The sequence below is a fragment of the Lemur catta genome, chromosome 17 (genome assembly GCF_020740605.2).
Source record: "Lemur catta isolate mLemCat1 chromosome 17, mLemCat1.pri, whole genome shotgun sequence".
In the NCBI taxonomy this organism is placed as follows: Eukaryota; Metazoa; Chordata; class Mammalia; order Primates; family Lemuridae; genus Lemur; species Lemur catta.
Window position 1 is genome coordinate 25,571,942 of NC_059144.1, and position 13,596 is coordinate 25,585,537.

Below are 13,596 nucleotides of genomic sequence, written 5' to 3' on the forward strand. Positions count from 1 at the left end.
CCTATCATAAATACGTCAGTGGGTTTTTCCTAAAAACAGGCATTTTCTTATACAGCCATATGCAATATGATTATAAAATCAGGACATTGACACTGACAAAATTCTATTGTCTAATCTTCAGAACTTACTCAGATTTCACCAACTATTCCAATGAAGTCCTTTATAGCAAAAGAAAAATCCCTTATTCAGTTGTTTGATGTCCTTTAATCTAGAGCAGTTCCTCGGTTTTTTATGACATTGACACTTTTGAAGAGTGCGGGCCAGTTATTTTGTGGAATGTCCCACAGTTTGAGTTTGTCTGATGTTTTGTTATGTTTGGATTCAGCGTATGCGTTTTTGGCAGGACTATGACAGAAGTGACGCTGTGTTTGTCTCAGTGTATCATGTCAGAGGCAGCCATTGGCCTTCTAGGGGCTGAAGCCAAGACCAATACACACGACAGTTCTCTGAAACTTGAACCTCACACATGCGCAGCTGTTTCCACCTGGTGTTCAAACAGACCCTCATCTAAGCATATATCCAACGTCCTAAGTCATAAAGATGCACCCCAAAAGCCAAAGAGACAAGGCAATTCCAGGGTGGAGGATTCCTCAAAATACCTCATGGGTGACACTTGCAAGCCTGGAGAGGCAAAGTGACTTGTCCGAGGTTATACAGCTCACAAGGGAGAGAGCCAGGGCTTGGACTTAAATCTTTGGATGTCAAATTAAGGCTGTTTCCAAGATGGAAAGATAGCCACAGATTGGTAGGGCAGGCCACTGTGATGCGGAAGTTTTGGGAGAAAGGGAGCCCCCTGACGCTGGAGGGGGTACAAAGTGAGCCAGGGGGTTGGGGAGTGCAAGAGAAGGAATTTTTGCTTTGGGTAGGTGCTCAGAAGCAGGACACTACTCAAGGAGGAATGGCTGAGATAGTGGAAATATCAGTTACCCTTTGCTTTACAAATATCATCTCACTTAATTCTCACAGTCATATATTATTATCCCTGCCTTTTCTTTCTTTCTTTTTCTTTCTTTCTTTCCCTCCCTCCCTCCCTGCCTCCCTCTCTCTCTCTCTCCCTCCCTCTCTTTCTGACAGAGTCTCACTGTTGGCTGGGCTAGAGTGCCATGGTGTCAGCCTAGCTCACAGCAACCTCAAACTCCTGGGCTCAAGCGATCCTACTGCCTCAGCCTCCCGAGTACATGGGACTACAGGCATGCACCAACATGCTCGGCTAATTTTTTCTATATATTTTTAGTTGTCCAGCTAATTTCTTTCTATTTTTTTTTAGTAGAGACAGGGTCTCGCTCTTCCTCAGGCTGGCCTCGAACTCCTGAATTCAAATGATCCGCCCACCTCGGCCTCCCAGAGTGCTAGGATTACAGGCGTGAGCCACCGCGCCAGGCCTATCCTTGCCTTTTCTATAAGGCAACCGAGGCTCTCAGTTAGGTGAGTTGCCCAGGTCTTATACTAGTAAGTGGTGGAGCTAGATGTCTACCCTAATCCTCTATTCAATTTTGTCTGCCAGCGTCACTCTTACTTTTAAAATAACACTTTTTTTTTTTTGCTAATTATAAAAGGAATACATGTTCATTGGAAAAAAACGTTAAAAAACCAGAGACCCACATATAAGAAAACTAAAATGACCAGTATTTTCACTGCACAGAAATACCCAGGGATAATAAATATGTAAAATGTGATAAAAATATAATGGAATCAAACTGTAGATATTTTGCATCTTATTTTTTTAACTTGTCAATACATCATAAATATTTCCATATGTGCTTAGATATTCTTCAAAAACAAGATTTTTAGAACTAAAATTCCTCCTGAAATTTCTCGAAAAGCTTCCAATTTTTATAACTTGAGTAGTATGTTTAAAACACATTGTGGGAAAATAAGAAAGTATAGATAAACCTCAAAAATATTCACCACTCTTTCATAATCTCTGTTAGCATTTTGGTACATATCCTTACATATATATTTAAAGCATTTTCACATACATCAGACATTCTCCTAAGGGAGTAGTTTCTCATTCTGCCGATCAGGTAGATAACTTTGTGGGTGCAGGGAAAGAAAAGAATAAGGAGGTTATAAAAATGGATATTGTAGGGGGTTCAGGCAGGCATTGGGTGCCCTGACTTCTGCCCCCACTCCCTTTTCCACTTGGTTTTTCAGTGGTAGAGTGTTCAGTGGAATTGCTTATGATGCTAGGGCTAGTTTTGAGTGTGAGAGCCAGGCAGCAATCACATATGGCTCAAACTACCCTTGAAAAATGCTCAGGAAGGTACCTTTTTGGAGACTGACATGCACAGCAAGTTTTCCTCCATCGATGGAATGCATCACATTTCTCTGGTGATGCACTCAAGGAAGTGGTTGGTTATGTTTAGGGACCAATTTTGTGAAATTCTTTCCACAGTGGAATGATACAATACAGTGTGATGCCAAATGCTTTCCCTGCATAGGAGATAATACAATTCCCACCTTCTGCTCACTCAGGCACTGGTTCAAGATGGGATTCCTCCAGCTTGTTTGGACAGTTATCGCTTTATTTGCAAAACATATATGGGACAAAAGATTCCATATCCACAATATATAAAGAATTCCTACAAATCAATAAGAAAAAGACAATCCAATAATAGAGTGGGCAAATATTTGAACAGACATTTTACAAATGAAGCTAGATAAGTGGCCAATAAGTCCATGAAAAGATATTCAATGTAATTATTAATCAAATTAAAACCATAATGAGATATCATACACACCTAACAGAATAATTAAAAAAGACTGACAATAGCAAGATTATGAGGATATGGAGCAACTGGAATGCTAACACAGTGCTGGTGGGAATGTAACATGGACAGCCACTCTGCAACTGGAAACACTGGTGCAGAGTGACTTATAAAATTAAATAAATGTTTACATATGTCTAAACATATGTCTATACAAAGACTTCTCTAGCAATGTTATAGCAGCTTTATTCGTAGTAGCCCATAAGCGCAAGCAACCCAAATGTCCAACAGGTGAATGGATAAATTGAGTTATAGCCATACAATACAATACAACTCAAACAGCAACAACAGCATAAATTAATCTAAAAAACATCATGTTACGTGAAAGAAGCCACATACAAGGAGTGCATACTGAATAATTCCATTTATAAAGAAGCAAAGCTAAGGTGAATTTAAAAGAAAAAAAAACCCACCAGAAATCTTATTTTCTTTATATTTCTCTTTTTTCCCCCAAGTACATGTAGTTGAATTTGGGTAAGTTATTTGTGCTTATCATGCAGCTCCGCTTGTCTCACAAAGAGTAGAAAATAAAGCCCCAAGAGAAAAGAATCACTTTTTCAGAAGGCTAGATCAATGATTCTCAAGGGAAGATACTGCCCTCTAGCGGTTATTTTGGGAATTTATGGAACCGTTTTTGATTGTCAAAATTCATGAGCACCCTATTGGAATTTAGTGATTTGGGGCCCAGGGAAGTTAGGTGGCATGCAAATGTGTGTGACTGTCCTTGAAAATGAAGTATTGGCTTATTTCTCAAACAAAATTCAAATATCCTACCTGCCATTTATGTAGGTGAGAAATCCATTTATAATTTTCTGAGCCCAGAATTAAGCTGTTTTGCAAGTATTTTTTACCAATTGAATTTTCCTGAAATGAAACTACTGTGTAAATGAAGGGATGATTATACTTTATGTCGGTTGGAACTTTACCCAAGCAGTTCACAATTTTGGAAAACCAGGACATGAATAACAACACTATGGGTAGTATGCGAGTTGTGCACATAGCACACCTATTTGAGTTTGCATTGATAGCTGTTGCACTCATGTTATTTATAGGTACAAGATTTATTTTATTAGGTCTTTTGTGTATTTATGCATCAAGATATATATTATAAAATGTTTTTTACTCCTTTTAAAATAATATAGTTAGGGCTTAATTTGATTTTTCTTGAAATTATGTGAGGTAGATTACAATATTTATGGATTTTATTTTAGGGCAGAAAGGGGGCATTGCAAAATATTTATTATAAGAAAGGGGCATCGAGTCTATTAGGGTCCAGTGAATGTCAAGCTCTCACTAGCAGATTAGTGAGACCTCATGAAGGGACGGAGGGGCTGTCTCCTTCTCCAGAATTTCACTAAAAGGGCCCACATCTTGCATTTTGGTGATGTTCATTTCCCTCTAAGCCTAGGGGCTCTGCATAACATGGAGAGAGGAGCAGACGTACTCCTCCCTATAGAAGTTTATTGCAATGATACATGGAACTGTGAATACACAGGACATTGTGCATGTTCCATACATTCATACCCTTCCAGCCCTGCTCATGGCCTTGGCTGAAGTGAAGACATAGGCGGTTGTATGATGTCAAACACAGACCAGGAATTCTCTCCCCACCCCCTCCCCAGCGCTAGCATCACCCCCTCAGCTTCATGGGGCATTAGATTTCGTAAGGAGCTCGCAACCTAGATCCCTGGCTTGTACAATTTACAGTAGGGTTCGCGCTCCCACGAGATTCTAATGCCACCGCTGATCTGACAGGAGGCGGAGCTCAGGTGGTGATGCCAGCGATGGGGAGCGGCTGTAAACACAGACGAAGCTTCACTCACCCATCTGCCCGCCGCTCACTTCCTGCTGTGCGGCCTGGTTCCTAACAGGTCACAGACCAGCCCCAGTCTGCCCCCCGGGGGTTGGGGACTGCAGGCCCAATTTATCCGTAGAGATTCCATTTGTGGTAGACTCGTACATTGATGATCCACCAATGAATCAAACCTAGTGTTCGTGCCCTGGTGTAGTCCTCTTCCACTTTGACTCTGGATCATATGACTTGCTTTGGCCAATGAGACTTCAGCAAACGTACTACAGACAGAAGTTTGAGAAATGCTGCAAGTTGAGGCTCTTGGACCATCATACACGAAGCCAAGGTTAACTTCCTTGAGGTGGACGTGCCATGTGCAGAGAGAAGCAGTCACAGGAGTGACCTCATGTGAGAATATCAGAACCACTCAATCAATGCACAGAACTGGGAGAAATAATAAATAGTTGTTATTTTAATCCATTAAGTTTTGGAGTGGTTTTGTAATACAGCGATAGAAAGCGGATACACTATTTTTCAGTATGTTTATTTAAATTCTCCATCCTTTCATCCACCTTATCAATCCTTTCTTCTAATTTCTTTAACATATTTATAATAGTTATTTTAAAGTAATCTTTTAATTCCAACAGCTGTGCCATCTTTGAGTCTGCTTCTATACGGTTATTTTTATTCTTGATTATGGGTCATATTTTCCTGCTTCTGTACATGTTTTGTAATTTTTAAATTATAGGTCAGAAATTGTATTTAAAATAACTGTAAAGTCTAGAATAAATATTATTTTTTCCTCAGGGAGAGAACACTCTTTCCTCTGTCAGGCAGTTGGGACTCTTTGTTAACATACCTTTGCAAACCAAGACAACAAAGTTCTCTTATTTCTCATGGTGCAAGGAAAGTTTTGAGATTTCAAAGTAATTATTTATTAGGTGATAATGAGGTCACAGAGATTAATAATATAACCAAAAATAGTTTGTAAAAGAACAGCAGAGTTACTGAGAACAAACTAAGTTAACCTCTGAAAATGAACATACTTATATCTTAAGCCTTTGGACTTAAAGAATTCTAGAAACACAGGAATACATAAGTACATATTTTGTTAGCTGCCAGAAATATGATGTCATCTTATGTGGATTCCGGAATATTCCACTATAGACTTGTGAGAGAATGAGATTAAAAAAGGGCAAATAATGCTTTATTATGCAAATAGTCTTCACATCCCGAAGCCCCTGAAAGGGAACTTTCTGAGAAGTGCTGGGCAGACTGACAGGCAGACACAGGGGTCATCCAGAGGTGTTTATTGGTAGAGCTCAGGCATCCAGTGGGGTCTGACTCAGGGCAGCTTCATCTGCATTTTCATGGCTTCAGGCTTCAAACCACCTAAAATGGCCAAGGCCTGCCTCTTGGCTGGTACTTGGGCTTCACACAGCACATTTTACTATTTGTGCAGTAAACATAGACCCTTTCCTTCCTGGAGCATCTGTGGCGGCATCTGCCACGAAGATTCCAGCATTTTTGGGTGTCACCTGCCATGAAGAAGAAGGGAGACAGTGTCAATCTTAAGAAGAGGTGGGCCCTGGGTTCGGAAGGGCTGTAAAAGAATTAAAACAGATGCCATAGAGGGTCCCCAGTTTCCCTTCCCCTTCTTTCTACCTCTCACTATTTTCCCTTTACCCCAGTTTTTGCTTCCCACCTGCCCATGAATCTAGACTAAGCCACAAACCTGGACGCTTGCAAAAGCTGCCCTTGAAAGAACTGTTCTGACAGTCACCGGGATAGGATTGTACCAACCATCCTGAGCAAGAGACATGACAAATGGAAGCAATGTCCAATCATTCCAACCACAATTTGGCAAGAGTTAAGACAAAACCTGCTACTTGAGGCAAACCAAAGAACATGTACCCCTCTTTTCTCTACAAAAACTCCAATCCTGCTTTGACTGAGAGTTGCCTTGGTGTGTATCAGCCAAATAAAGCCTTTGAGTCTATTTGAGTCACTCACTCAGGTTCCTTCTGACAGATCTGAGACAGAGGGGCAAAACAGGGAAAAGGGGTGGGGCACAGGTAGGGGGGGCTTTGTAGGTGTGATACAGATTCATATTCTCTCTGGACACCCGATCCCAATCCTTGCCCTCCATGGATGTCCCTCTCAGGGGATCAGGGGCACATGAACTATTGAAGCTCTGGAAGCCTGGATGTGAAACTGGCTCTAACACCTGTAAACTGGGAGATCTTCAGCAAGTTACTTCCTTTCCCAGAGCTTCATTTTTCTCTTATGGAAAAAAAAAAAAAGGCACAAAAGCACCTATTTCAGAGAGTTGTTGTGGATACTGTATAAAAAAAAAACATAAAATCTACCAGCATTAGAAAAATTCAGAAATAAGGTGACAGAAAGAATTAGGAATAAAGGAAAAAAATCTTTTCAGAAAAAAATCTAATCTGAAAGAAATAATTTCAGTGGACAATGTTTTAAGAGAAATCGAAGATGAAAAAGAGGGAAAAAATGTAAAAATTATAAGACACGGGACTTCTCCAGGCTGAGATGGAGTGACAGGGACCATATTTACCCTCTTGCTTTAAACAATAACAGGACAAAATGTATATGAAACCATGATTTTCAGACATTGGGCAACACACAGCACAAGGCTGTGATCCTTGAGAGAAGGGAAGTAATGGAGTTAGTGCTGTGATTGCACCAGTTTACTGCTCAAAGCAGTTTCGGGGTTACAGGGCAAGAAAGGGGAGCCCAAACAGAGCCTAGTGGTCTTACTGAACAGAGTGAACTGAGGAGATAGAAATTGATGTTCAAGGAGGTTAACTCAGCTGGAATTTGTGATTTAGAGATGAGAGGGAGAGAGAGAGAGAGAGAGAGAGAGAGAGAAAGTGAGAGAAAGTGAGCACTGTGGAGATCTGCAGAGAGTATCCTCTAGTCTTTGAGTACTTATCTGTGCATGTGCTAGAGGAAACTATAATACCAATGGCCTGGGGAAAAAAACCACCAAAAAGAAGTTGGTAGAATAATTAATTCCCAGTGATTGCATAGGGCTGGAAATAGCTTGTGTTTTCATCTGCCTGAGTGGAAAGACCTTGCAACATTTGCAGCATTCAGTATTCAGAGGGCTATTGCCTTAGTAGTGGGACTAAATTAGCCCTAGATAAGAATACCCTGTACTCATTCTGCAAAAGCTTAAAAGTCAGTCTTGAAAATATTTATCTCATTCCAACTAACCTAATTGTATTCCAGAAAAAAAATCCAACACTCTTTAAAGGAATACAACAAAATATAGCAACCAAAAGTGTCAAATCTGCTGGGTGTGGTGGCTCCCCTGGGAGGCGGAGGAAGGAGGATCATTTGAGGCCAGGAATTTGAGACCAGCCTGGGCAACATAGTGAGACTCTATCTCTACACAGAAAAATAAAAAAATTACCAGGGCATTGTGGTGTACACCTGTAGTCCTAGCTACTTAGGAGGCTGAAGTGGGAGGATTGCTTGAACCCAGGAGTTTAAGGTTACATTGAGCTATGATTGTGCCACTGTACTCCAGTCTGGGTGACAAAGTGAAACCCCCATCTCTAAAGCAAAAAACAACAAACAAAATTGGAAAATCTACAGTGCATGGCATTCAAATATTTTCCAGGCATGCAAGAAAAAAAAGGCAGAAAAATATGACCTATATCTAGGAGAAAACCAATCAACTGACCCAGAAATGACAAAGGCGATAAAACTGGCAGACAAGGATGACAAAACAGCTATGGTAAATATGCTCTAAATGCTCAAGAAGGTGGAGGGAAAGCTGAGAATGATGAGAAGAAATAAAGATGCAAAACTATTTATGTAGAAATACTTCAGAAGAAACACTAAATATTAAACGAAAAACATAGTGATATTAATAGTAGATTTGACTGAAAAAAAAAAGGTAAATGAACTTGAAGACACAGCAACAGAAACTATCCAAAATGAAACATGGAGAGAAAAAAGACTGAAAAAGAAAAAAAAAAGAACAGAGAATCAGTGACCCATGGGACAATAACAAGCCATCTAACAACATATATAATTAGAGTACCAAAAGGAGAAGAGAGGGGAGGAACAGAAAAAATATTTGAAGAAATAATGCCTGAAAAATTTTGTTTGATGAAAACTCCAAACCTGTAGAAATGAGAACCCTAGTGAACTCCAAGCCAAATAAAACATAAAGAGAAGCATGCAAAGGCATACCATACTCAAATTGCTAAAAATCATGTTTGCAAAAAAATCTTAAAACATCCAGAAGAAAAGACATATTAAGTACGTAGGAAAAAAGATAAGAATAATACAAGACTTCTTGTCAGAAACTGCACACTAGAAGACAGTGGAGAGAGATCTTTAAAATAATGAAAGGAAAAACAGTCAGCCCAAGATCCTTTACACAACAAAAATACCCAAAAATGGAGAAATAAAGATTTTTTCAGATATTCAAAAACTGAGAAAATTTATCACTGAAAGCTTTCACTACAAGAAATGTTAAGGGAAGTTATTCAGGCAGAAGAAAATGATTCCAGATGCAAATCTGAACGTCTACATTAAGGAGTAAAGAGAGCCAGAATTGATAAATACGTGGTAAATGTAAACAACTTTCGTTCACATTCCTTTAATGGATAATTGCTTGAAGTAAAATAACAGCAATGCATATGGGGTTTATAGCATGGGTGGAAGTGAAATGTATGATGACAGCACAAAGCCTGAGAGAGGTGAAATGGAAATACACTATACTGCTTTAAGGTTCTTACACTATGTGTGAATTGGCATATTGTTATTTGAAGGTAGACTGTGATAAGGTAAAGATTTCTATTGCAAACCTTGGAACTAATTCAAGATCTGGCTTAGGAATTGTACAAGATGAGCCTAGACTATCTTGTCACTCCAGATAGCCAGCCTGAACCTGTGAAACTGCTTTTGTTAATTGCTGAGAAACCCTCTGTTTTCAAGTTATGACTGTCAGAAACTTTGTATTTGAAATCACATCAGCAAGAAGGGAACATTATATTCTTCCCTGGGAAACAAGTCTTTTAATACAGAAAACCAGTCATGATTTCAGAGCCAGCTGCAAAGTGTCAGATAAGGGGTTTTGGGATACAAAATTTCATGTTTCTCTTAATTTTGTACTTTCCATGGAAGTGGGACCTTGAATCCATTTCTCAGCCTATGGCAATGTTAACCCCTTATGCACTGCCCTGTGGCCCTGCCTTGCCTTGAAGTCTAACAAACACTGCTTCATTTACACTATATTTCAGTCTGCCCTTACCCTTACTTCTATAGTAACCCTATTTGTTTTTTCATTCACTCAGGGAAATTGATAGCTTTTTTGAGGAATTCTTATCTTCAGCAAGGATACAGACTATCATGTCGCCACCTGCAAGCAGATGAGAAATGGCCGAGGGAAGTGGATGAACATCTCTCTGCTCTCCTGTAGCATAAAATAGATCCAGAAGGTCCCCAAGCTCCCTTGTCTCTGGTTGAGATAGGAAAACCAGTGACAAAATGTAGAAGGCAGTAAAGGAGGGTGTGAATAGCCTTAATCCAGGAACCAGATGGAAGATTTGATTGAGATGAAGGGCTGAGTCAGCGGGGCCCTCAACACGGCCAAGAGATTCCATCAGCCATGGGATCCAGCAGCGAGAGGATGCTCTGGCCACACCCAATGAGGGATATTATTCCAGGAGTCAGTGAGGGTCAGCACAGGGCCCTACCCTACCTCCTCCTGTTCCTGCCCCAGGGCCTTTGCCCTTGCTGTTCCAGCTTGGATGCTCTGCCCTACACATCCACATGGCTCACACCTTATGCTCCATTAGGTCACAGGGAGCCATGTCATGAGCACCTCCCTAAAAATGGCAAATCATCTCCCCCTGGCATTTGCTATCCTCCTTCCCACCTGTTCTTCTCATTGTGTTCGTCAGCATCATGTACCAGATGTTTCACTTATTTTTAAAATTCTCTGGATCCTCCAGGAGAATGTAAGCTTCAGAGGACAGAGGTTTTGCTCATCTTGTTTTGTTCTGTTTTCACTGCCCTGCCTCCAGCAACTATCACAGTGTCCGGAATCTATTCCCCTCTATCGACTGAATGAACCAATTAACTAATCGATGACATATCAACTCACTTTCCCCTAAACCCAGATATTCTCCCAGGAAGGAGAAGGGGGGATGGAAGCAAGGAGACATGCTGAAAGACTGAATATTTATTCAAAAGAGTCTGAATTAACTTGGAGATTGTTTTAAACCAGAAAAGACAAATACTTCACTGCTGAGCTTTGGCACAGCCCCTGTGTGGCTTCTCCTGCCCCTCCCTCCACTAACTCTCTCACCCTCAGGATGGAAGCTCCTGGGAAAGTTCAGATGAGTTATAGAAAATATAGAAACTACAATTTTTTTGTTTGCACACCAAAATTTCAGTGTGTCCGGTGTTGTTCCCTTACCCAGATCTTACTCCACATTTGATGTTGTCATAGCAGTGGAGAAATAAGGAAATTGACACTCTGAGGAGCTGAGCTGCTTGTTGGGGGTCACAGAGTTAGGAAATGGGGGGCAGGTTCTAACTGGGTTCTGGGCTTTTCTTTCTGCCCCAGGTGAGTGGTGTTTCAGGGCCACAGGCCGACACAAAGACCAAGGTCAGCTAGTTTGGGAAACTCACGCATTCTGACTCTGTGGAAAGGTTAGTTAACAGCCTTGGGACAGGCAGAAGCTTCTGCCAGATGATCAGGAGGGCAGGTAGCTCAAGCTGGAGTTGGTGGGATGGGCAGATCCGGCCAGGGCCCTTCTCTGCTTACGCCTTCCCACGGCTGCCTCTCCTGGCATTCAAGGTCCGGACCCAGACTTTGTATGCTCTCTAGGCTTTACTCCTTGCCGCGCCCCTAGCCCACGCCTCTGTTTTGTGCCAGTTCCCCGAAGGTGCCATGCTCTCTCCCATGTCTGGACCTTTGCATAAGCTGACCTCTGTGCCTGGGACACCCTTCCTCTTTCCACCTCTTCTTGCCTTTCTACTTTCTGCTCACTTCTCAGGACTCGGGGTATCCCTCCAGGAGGACTCAGGGTATCCCTCCAGGAGGACTCTCCCGACCCCTCAGGCTGGGCTGGTCCCTCCAATGTGCACCCAGTGCCCTGGCTTCCCTCTGTCACAGCCATGTCACCCTGGGTGTAAGTGCTGTTTAATTGTCTCCCCCAGAGAGGTCCCTCAGGGCCATGTCGTTTATCTCTGTGGTCCCAGCTCCCAACACAGAGTCTGGCACACAGGCAGCAACAGTAAACATGAGCTTTTCTCGCCCACTAGGTGGCTGCGATCTTTACAAAGCCTACATCATTCTGGGGACTGTTCCACAAAAGCGCCATTATTGCCTCTCCGCTTTCCTTCTTCTCTTGCCCACCTCTTCACTCTTCCTCCCACTCCAGGCCGCCTGCACGTCTCCCTGGAACTGAGCAAAGGGAGGAGGGACGGAGTGTCCGAGCGAGAAGCTCTGCACGTTGTAGTCGGCACCTAACATCCGGCACCTGCTGCTGGCGAGGGCGCCTCCTAAACGTGGCTCCGAATGGTGACCCGCAGCCCGCCCTGCTGCCCTTGAGATTCCCTGACCAGCCCTTTGTCTGCAAACCCTGCCCCTTCCCCGGGGAGGTCCAGGTTACCTGGAGTGAGCTGGGACAAGAGCAGCAGCGCAGCCAAAGCCAGCAGAAGGAGCTTCATGGCTGGAGACCGCTCAAGGCGAAGCCGCAAGTCGGAGGCGAGGACGGCAGAGCTGGCGGGAGATGGGGGAGTGCCCGCCCGGCCCGCGCTCCCTGCGATCCACCCGGCGCGCTCAGCCCCCACGCCCCGGGCCACGGCGCGGAGCCCACAGCCCTGAGCTGACACGCCTCCTGTCCTGTGGGTCAGCGGGGAGACGTCAGCCAACAAGCTCAAGGCCCTTGGTCTGTCCTTCCAGCCCGCCCTGGGCCACCTGAACCAAGGCTCCGCGAGGGGCGCCACAGACCCCGACTCCAGAATGTTGGGGAAACCGCGGAGAAGGTGCCGCCGCGGTGGTTTGGTTTTTTTGAGACAGAGTCTCACTCTGTTGCCCCGGCTAGAGTGAGTGCCGTGACATCAGCCTAGCTCACAGCAACCTCAAACTCCTGGACTCAAGCGATCCTCCTGTCTCAGCCTCCCCAGTAGCTGGGACTACAGGCATGCGCCACCATGCCTGGCTAATTTTTTTTTCTATATATATATTTTTAGTTGTCTAGCTAATTTCTTTCTATTTTAGTAGAGACGGGGTCTCGCTCTTGCTCAGGCTGGTCTTGAACTCCTGACCTTGAGCGATCCTCCCACCTCGGCCTCCCAGAGTGCCACCGCGGTGTTTTGAAGCATAAATACAGGCAGGTGGGCAGAAATGGGGTTCCAGGCGGAGGAATGTCGCGACAAAGCTTCACGTTGGTGTCGCAAAGAAAAATAGGATGTAACGAGCAAAATCTGGGAGGAAAATGTCAGTAAGTGATGCCGCTCCGAGCACTAGGCTGTCCGCGCCCTCTGACTGTCCTGACCACGCAGGGTTCTGTACCCACAGGGTCACCCTTACGGACACCAGGCTGTGCCCCCTCCTCAGAGACCCACGAACCAGCCATGCAGCGTCCCTCCTCTGAACTCAGGCTTTGAAAACTCATTCTCTTTTCCTTATTTCCCTCAACCCTCGAGGGTGGGGGCTGCATCCTGTAGTTACTAACATGTTTCCTCAGGGAACCTTTCTTTGTTCTTTCGACCTTCCAAGACTCTGTACCAATTGCCTCTATTAAATACCCTCTGTTTTGAATACTTATGAGGCGTCTGTTTCCTGACTGGTAAAAATAACAGTGAAAACCATCTCTGTAGGGGCAGAAAACCTATTGAATGGAGCTGGAAACTGAAAGGTAAGTGAGCCAGTGAAGTCAGCAAGTTGAAATAATTCTTGCTGAAACCTTTCCAGTGAAGCAAGGAAGAAACAGCATCTAGGAAGGGACTCGGGGCAGAAAACTAGAAACCCGCCATTGT

The 13,596-nt window shown here is 43.3% G+C and overlaps 1 protein-coding gene across 1 annotated transcript; it reads right to left on the reverse strand.

Annotated features, from left to right (window-relative positions):
• Positions 1–5,745: 5,745 nt before the first annotated feature.
• On the reverse strand, positions 5,746–12,429 carry DEFB123 (defensin beta 123). The gene is made up of 2 exons (XM_045529503.1): positions 12,225–12,429; positions 5,746–6,098 (listed from the first exon to the last, which is right to left on the reverse strand). Exons 1-2 carry the CDS (start codon positions 12,280–12,282, stop codon positions 5,953–5,955), a joined length of 204 nt encoding a protein of 67 aa, XP_045385459.1. The 5' UTR covers positions 12,283–12,429; the 3' UTR covers positions 5,746–5,952.
• Between the last annotated feature and the right edge of the window lie 1,167 nt (positions 12,430–13,596).

What these genes read in the sequence shown, in the direction of transcription:
- DEFB123 (XM_045529503.1), bottom strand. Translation starts at nt 12,282, where the DNA reads ATGAAGCTCCTTCTGCTGGCTTTGGCTGCGCTGCTGCTCTTGTCCCAG. An exon ending in CTTGTCCCAGCTCACTCCAG is followed by an intron (nt 6,099 to 12,224) that starts GTAACCTGGACC and finishes TCTTCATGGCAG; the next exon opens with GTGACACCCAAAAATGCTGG.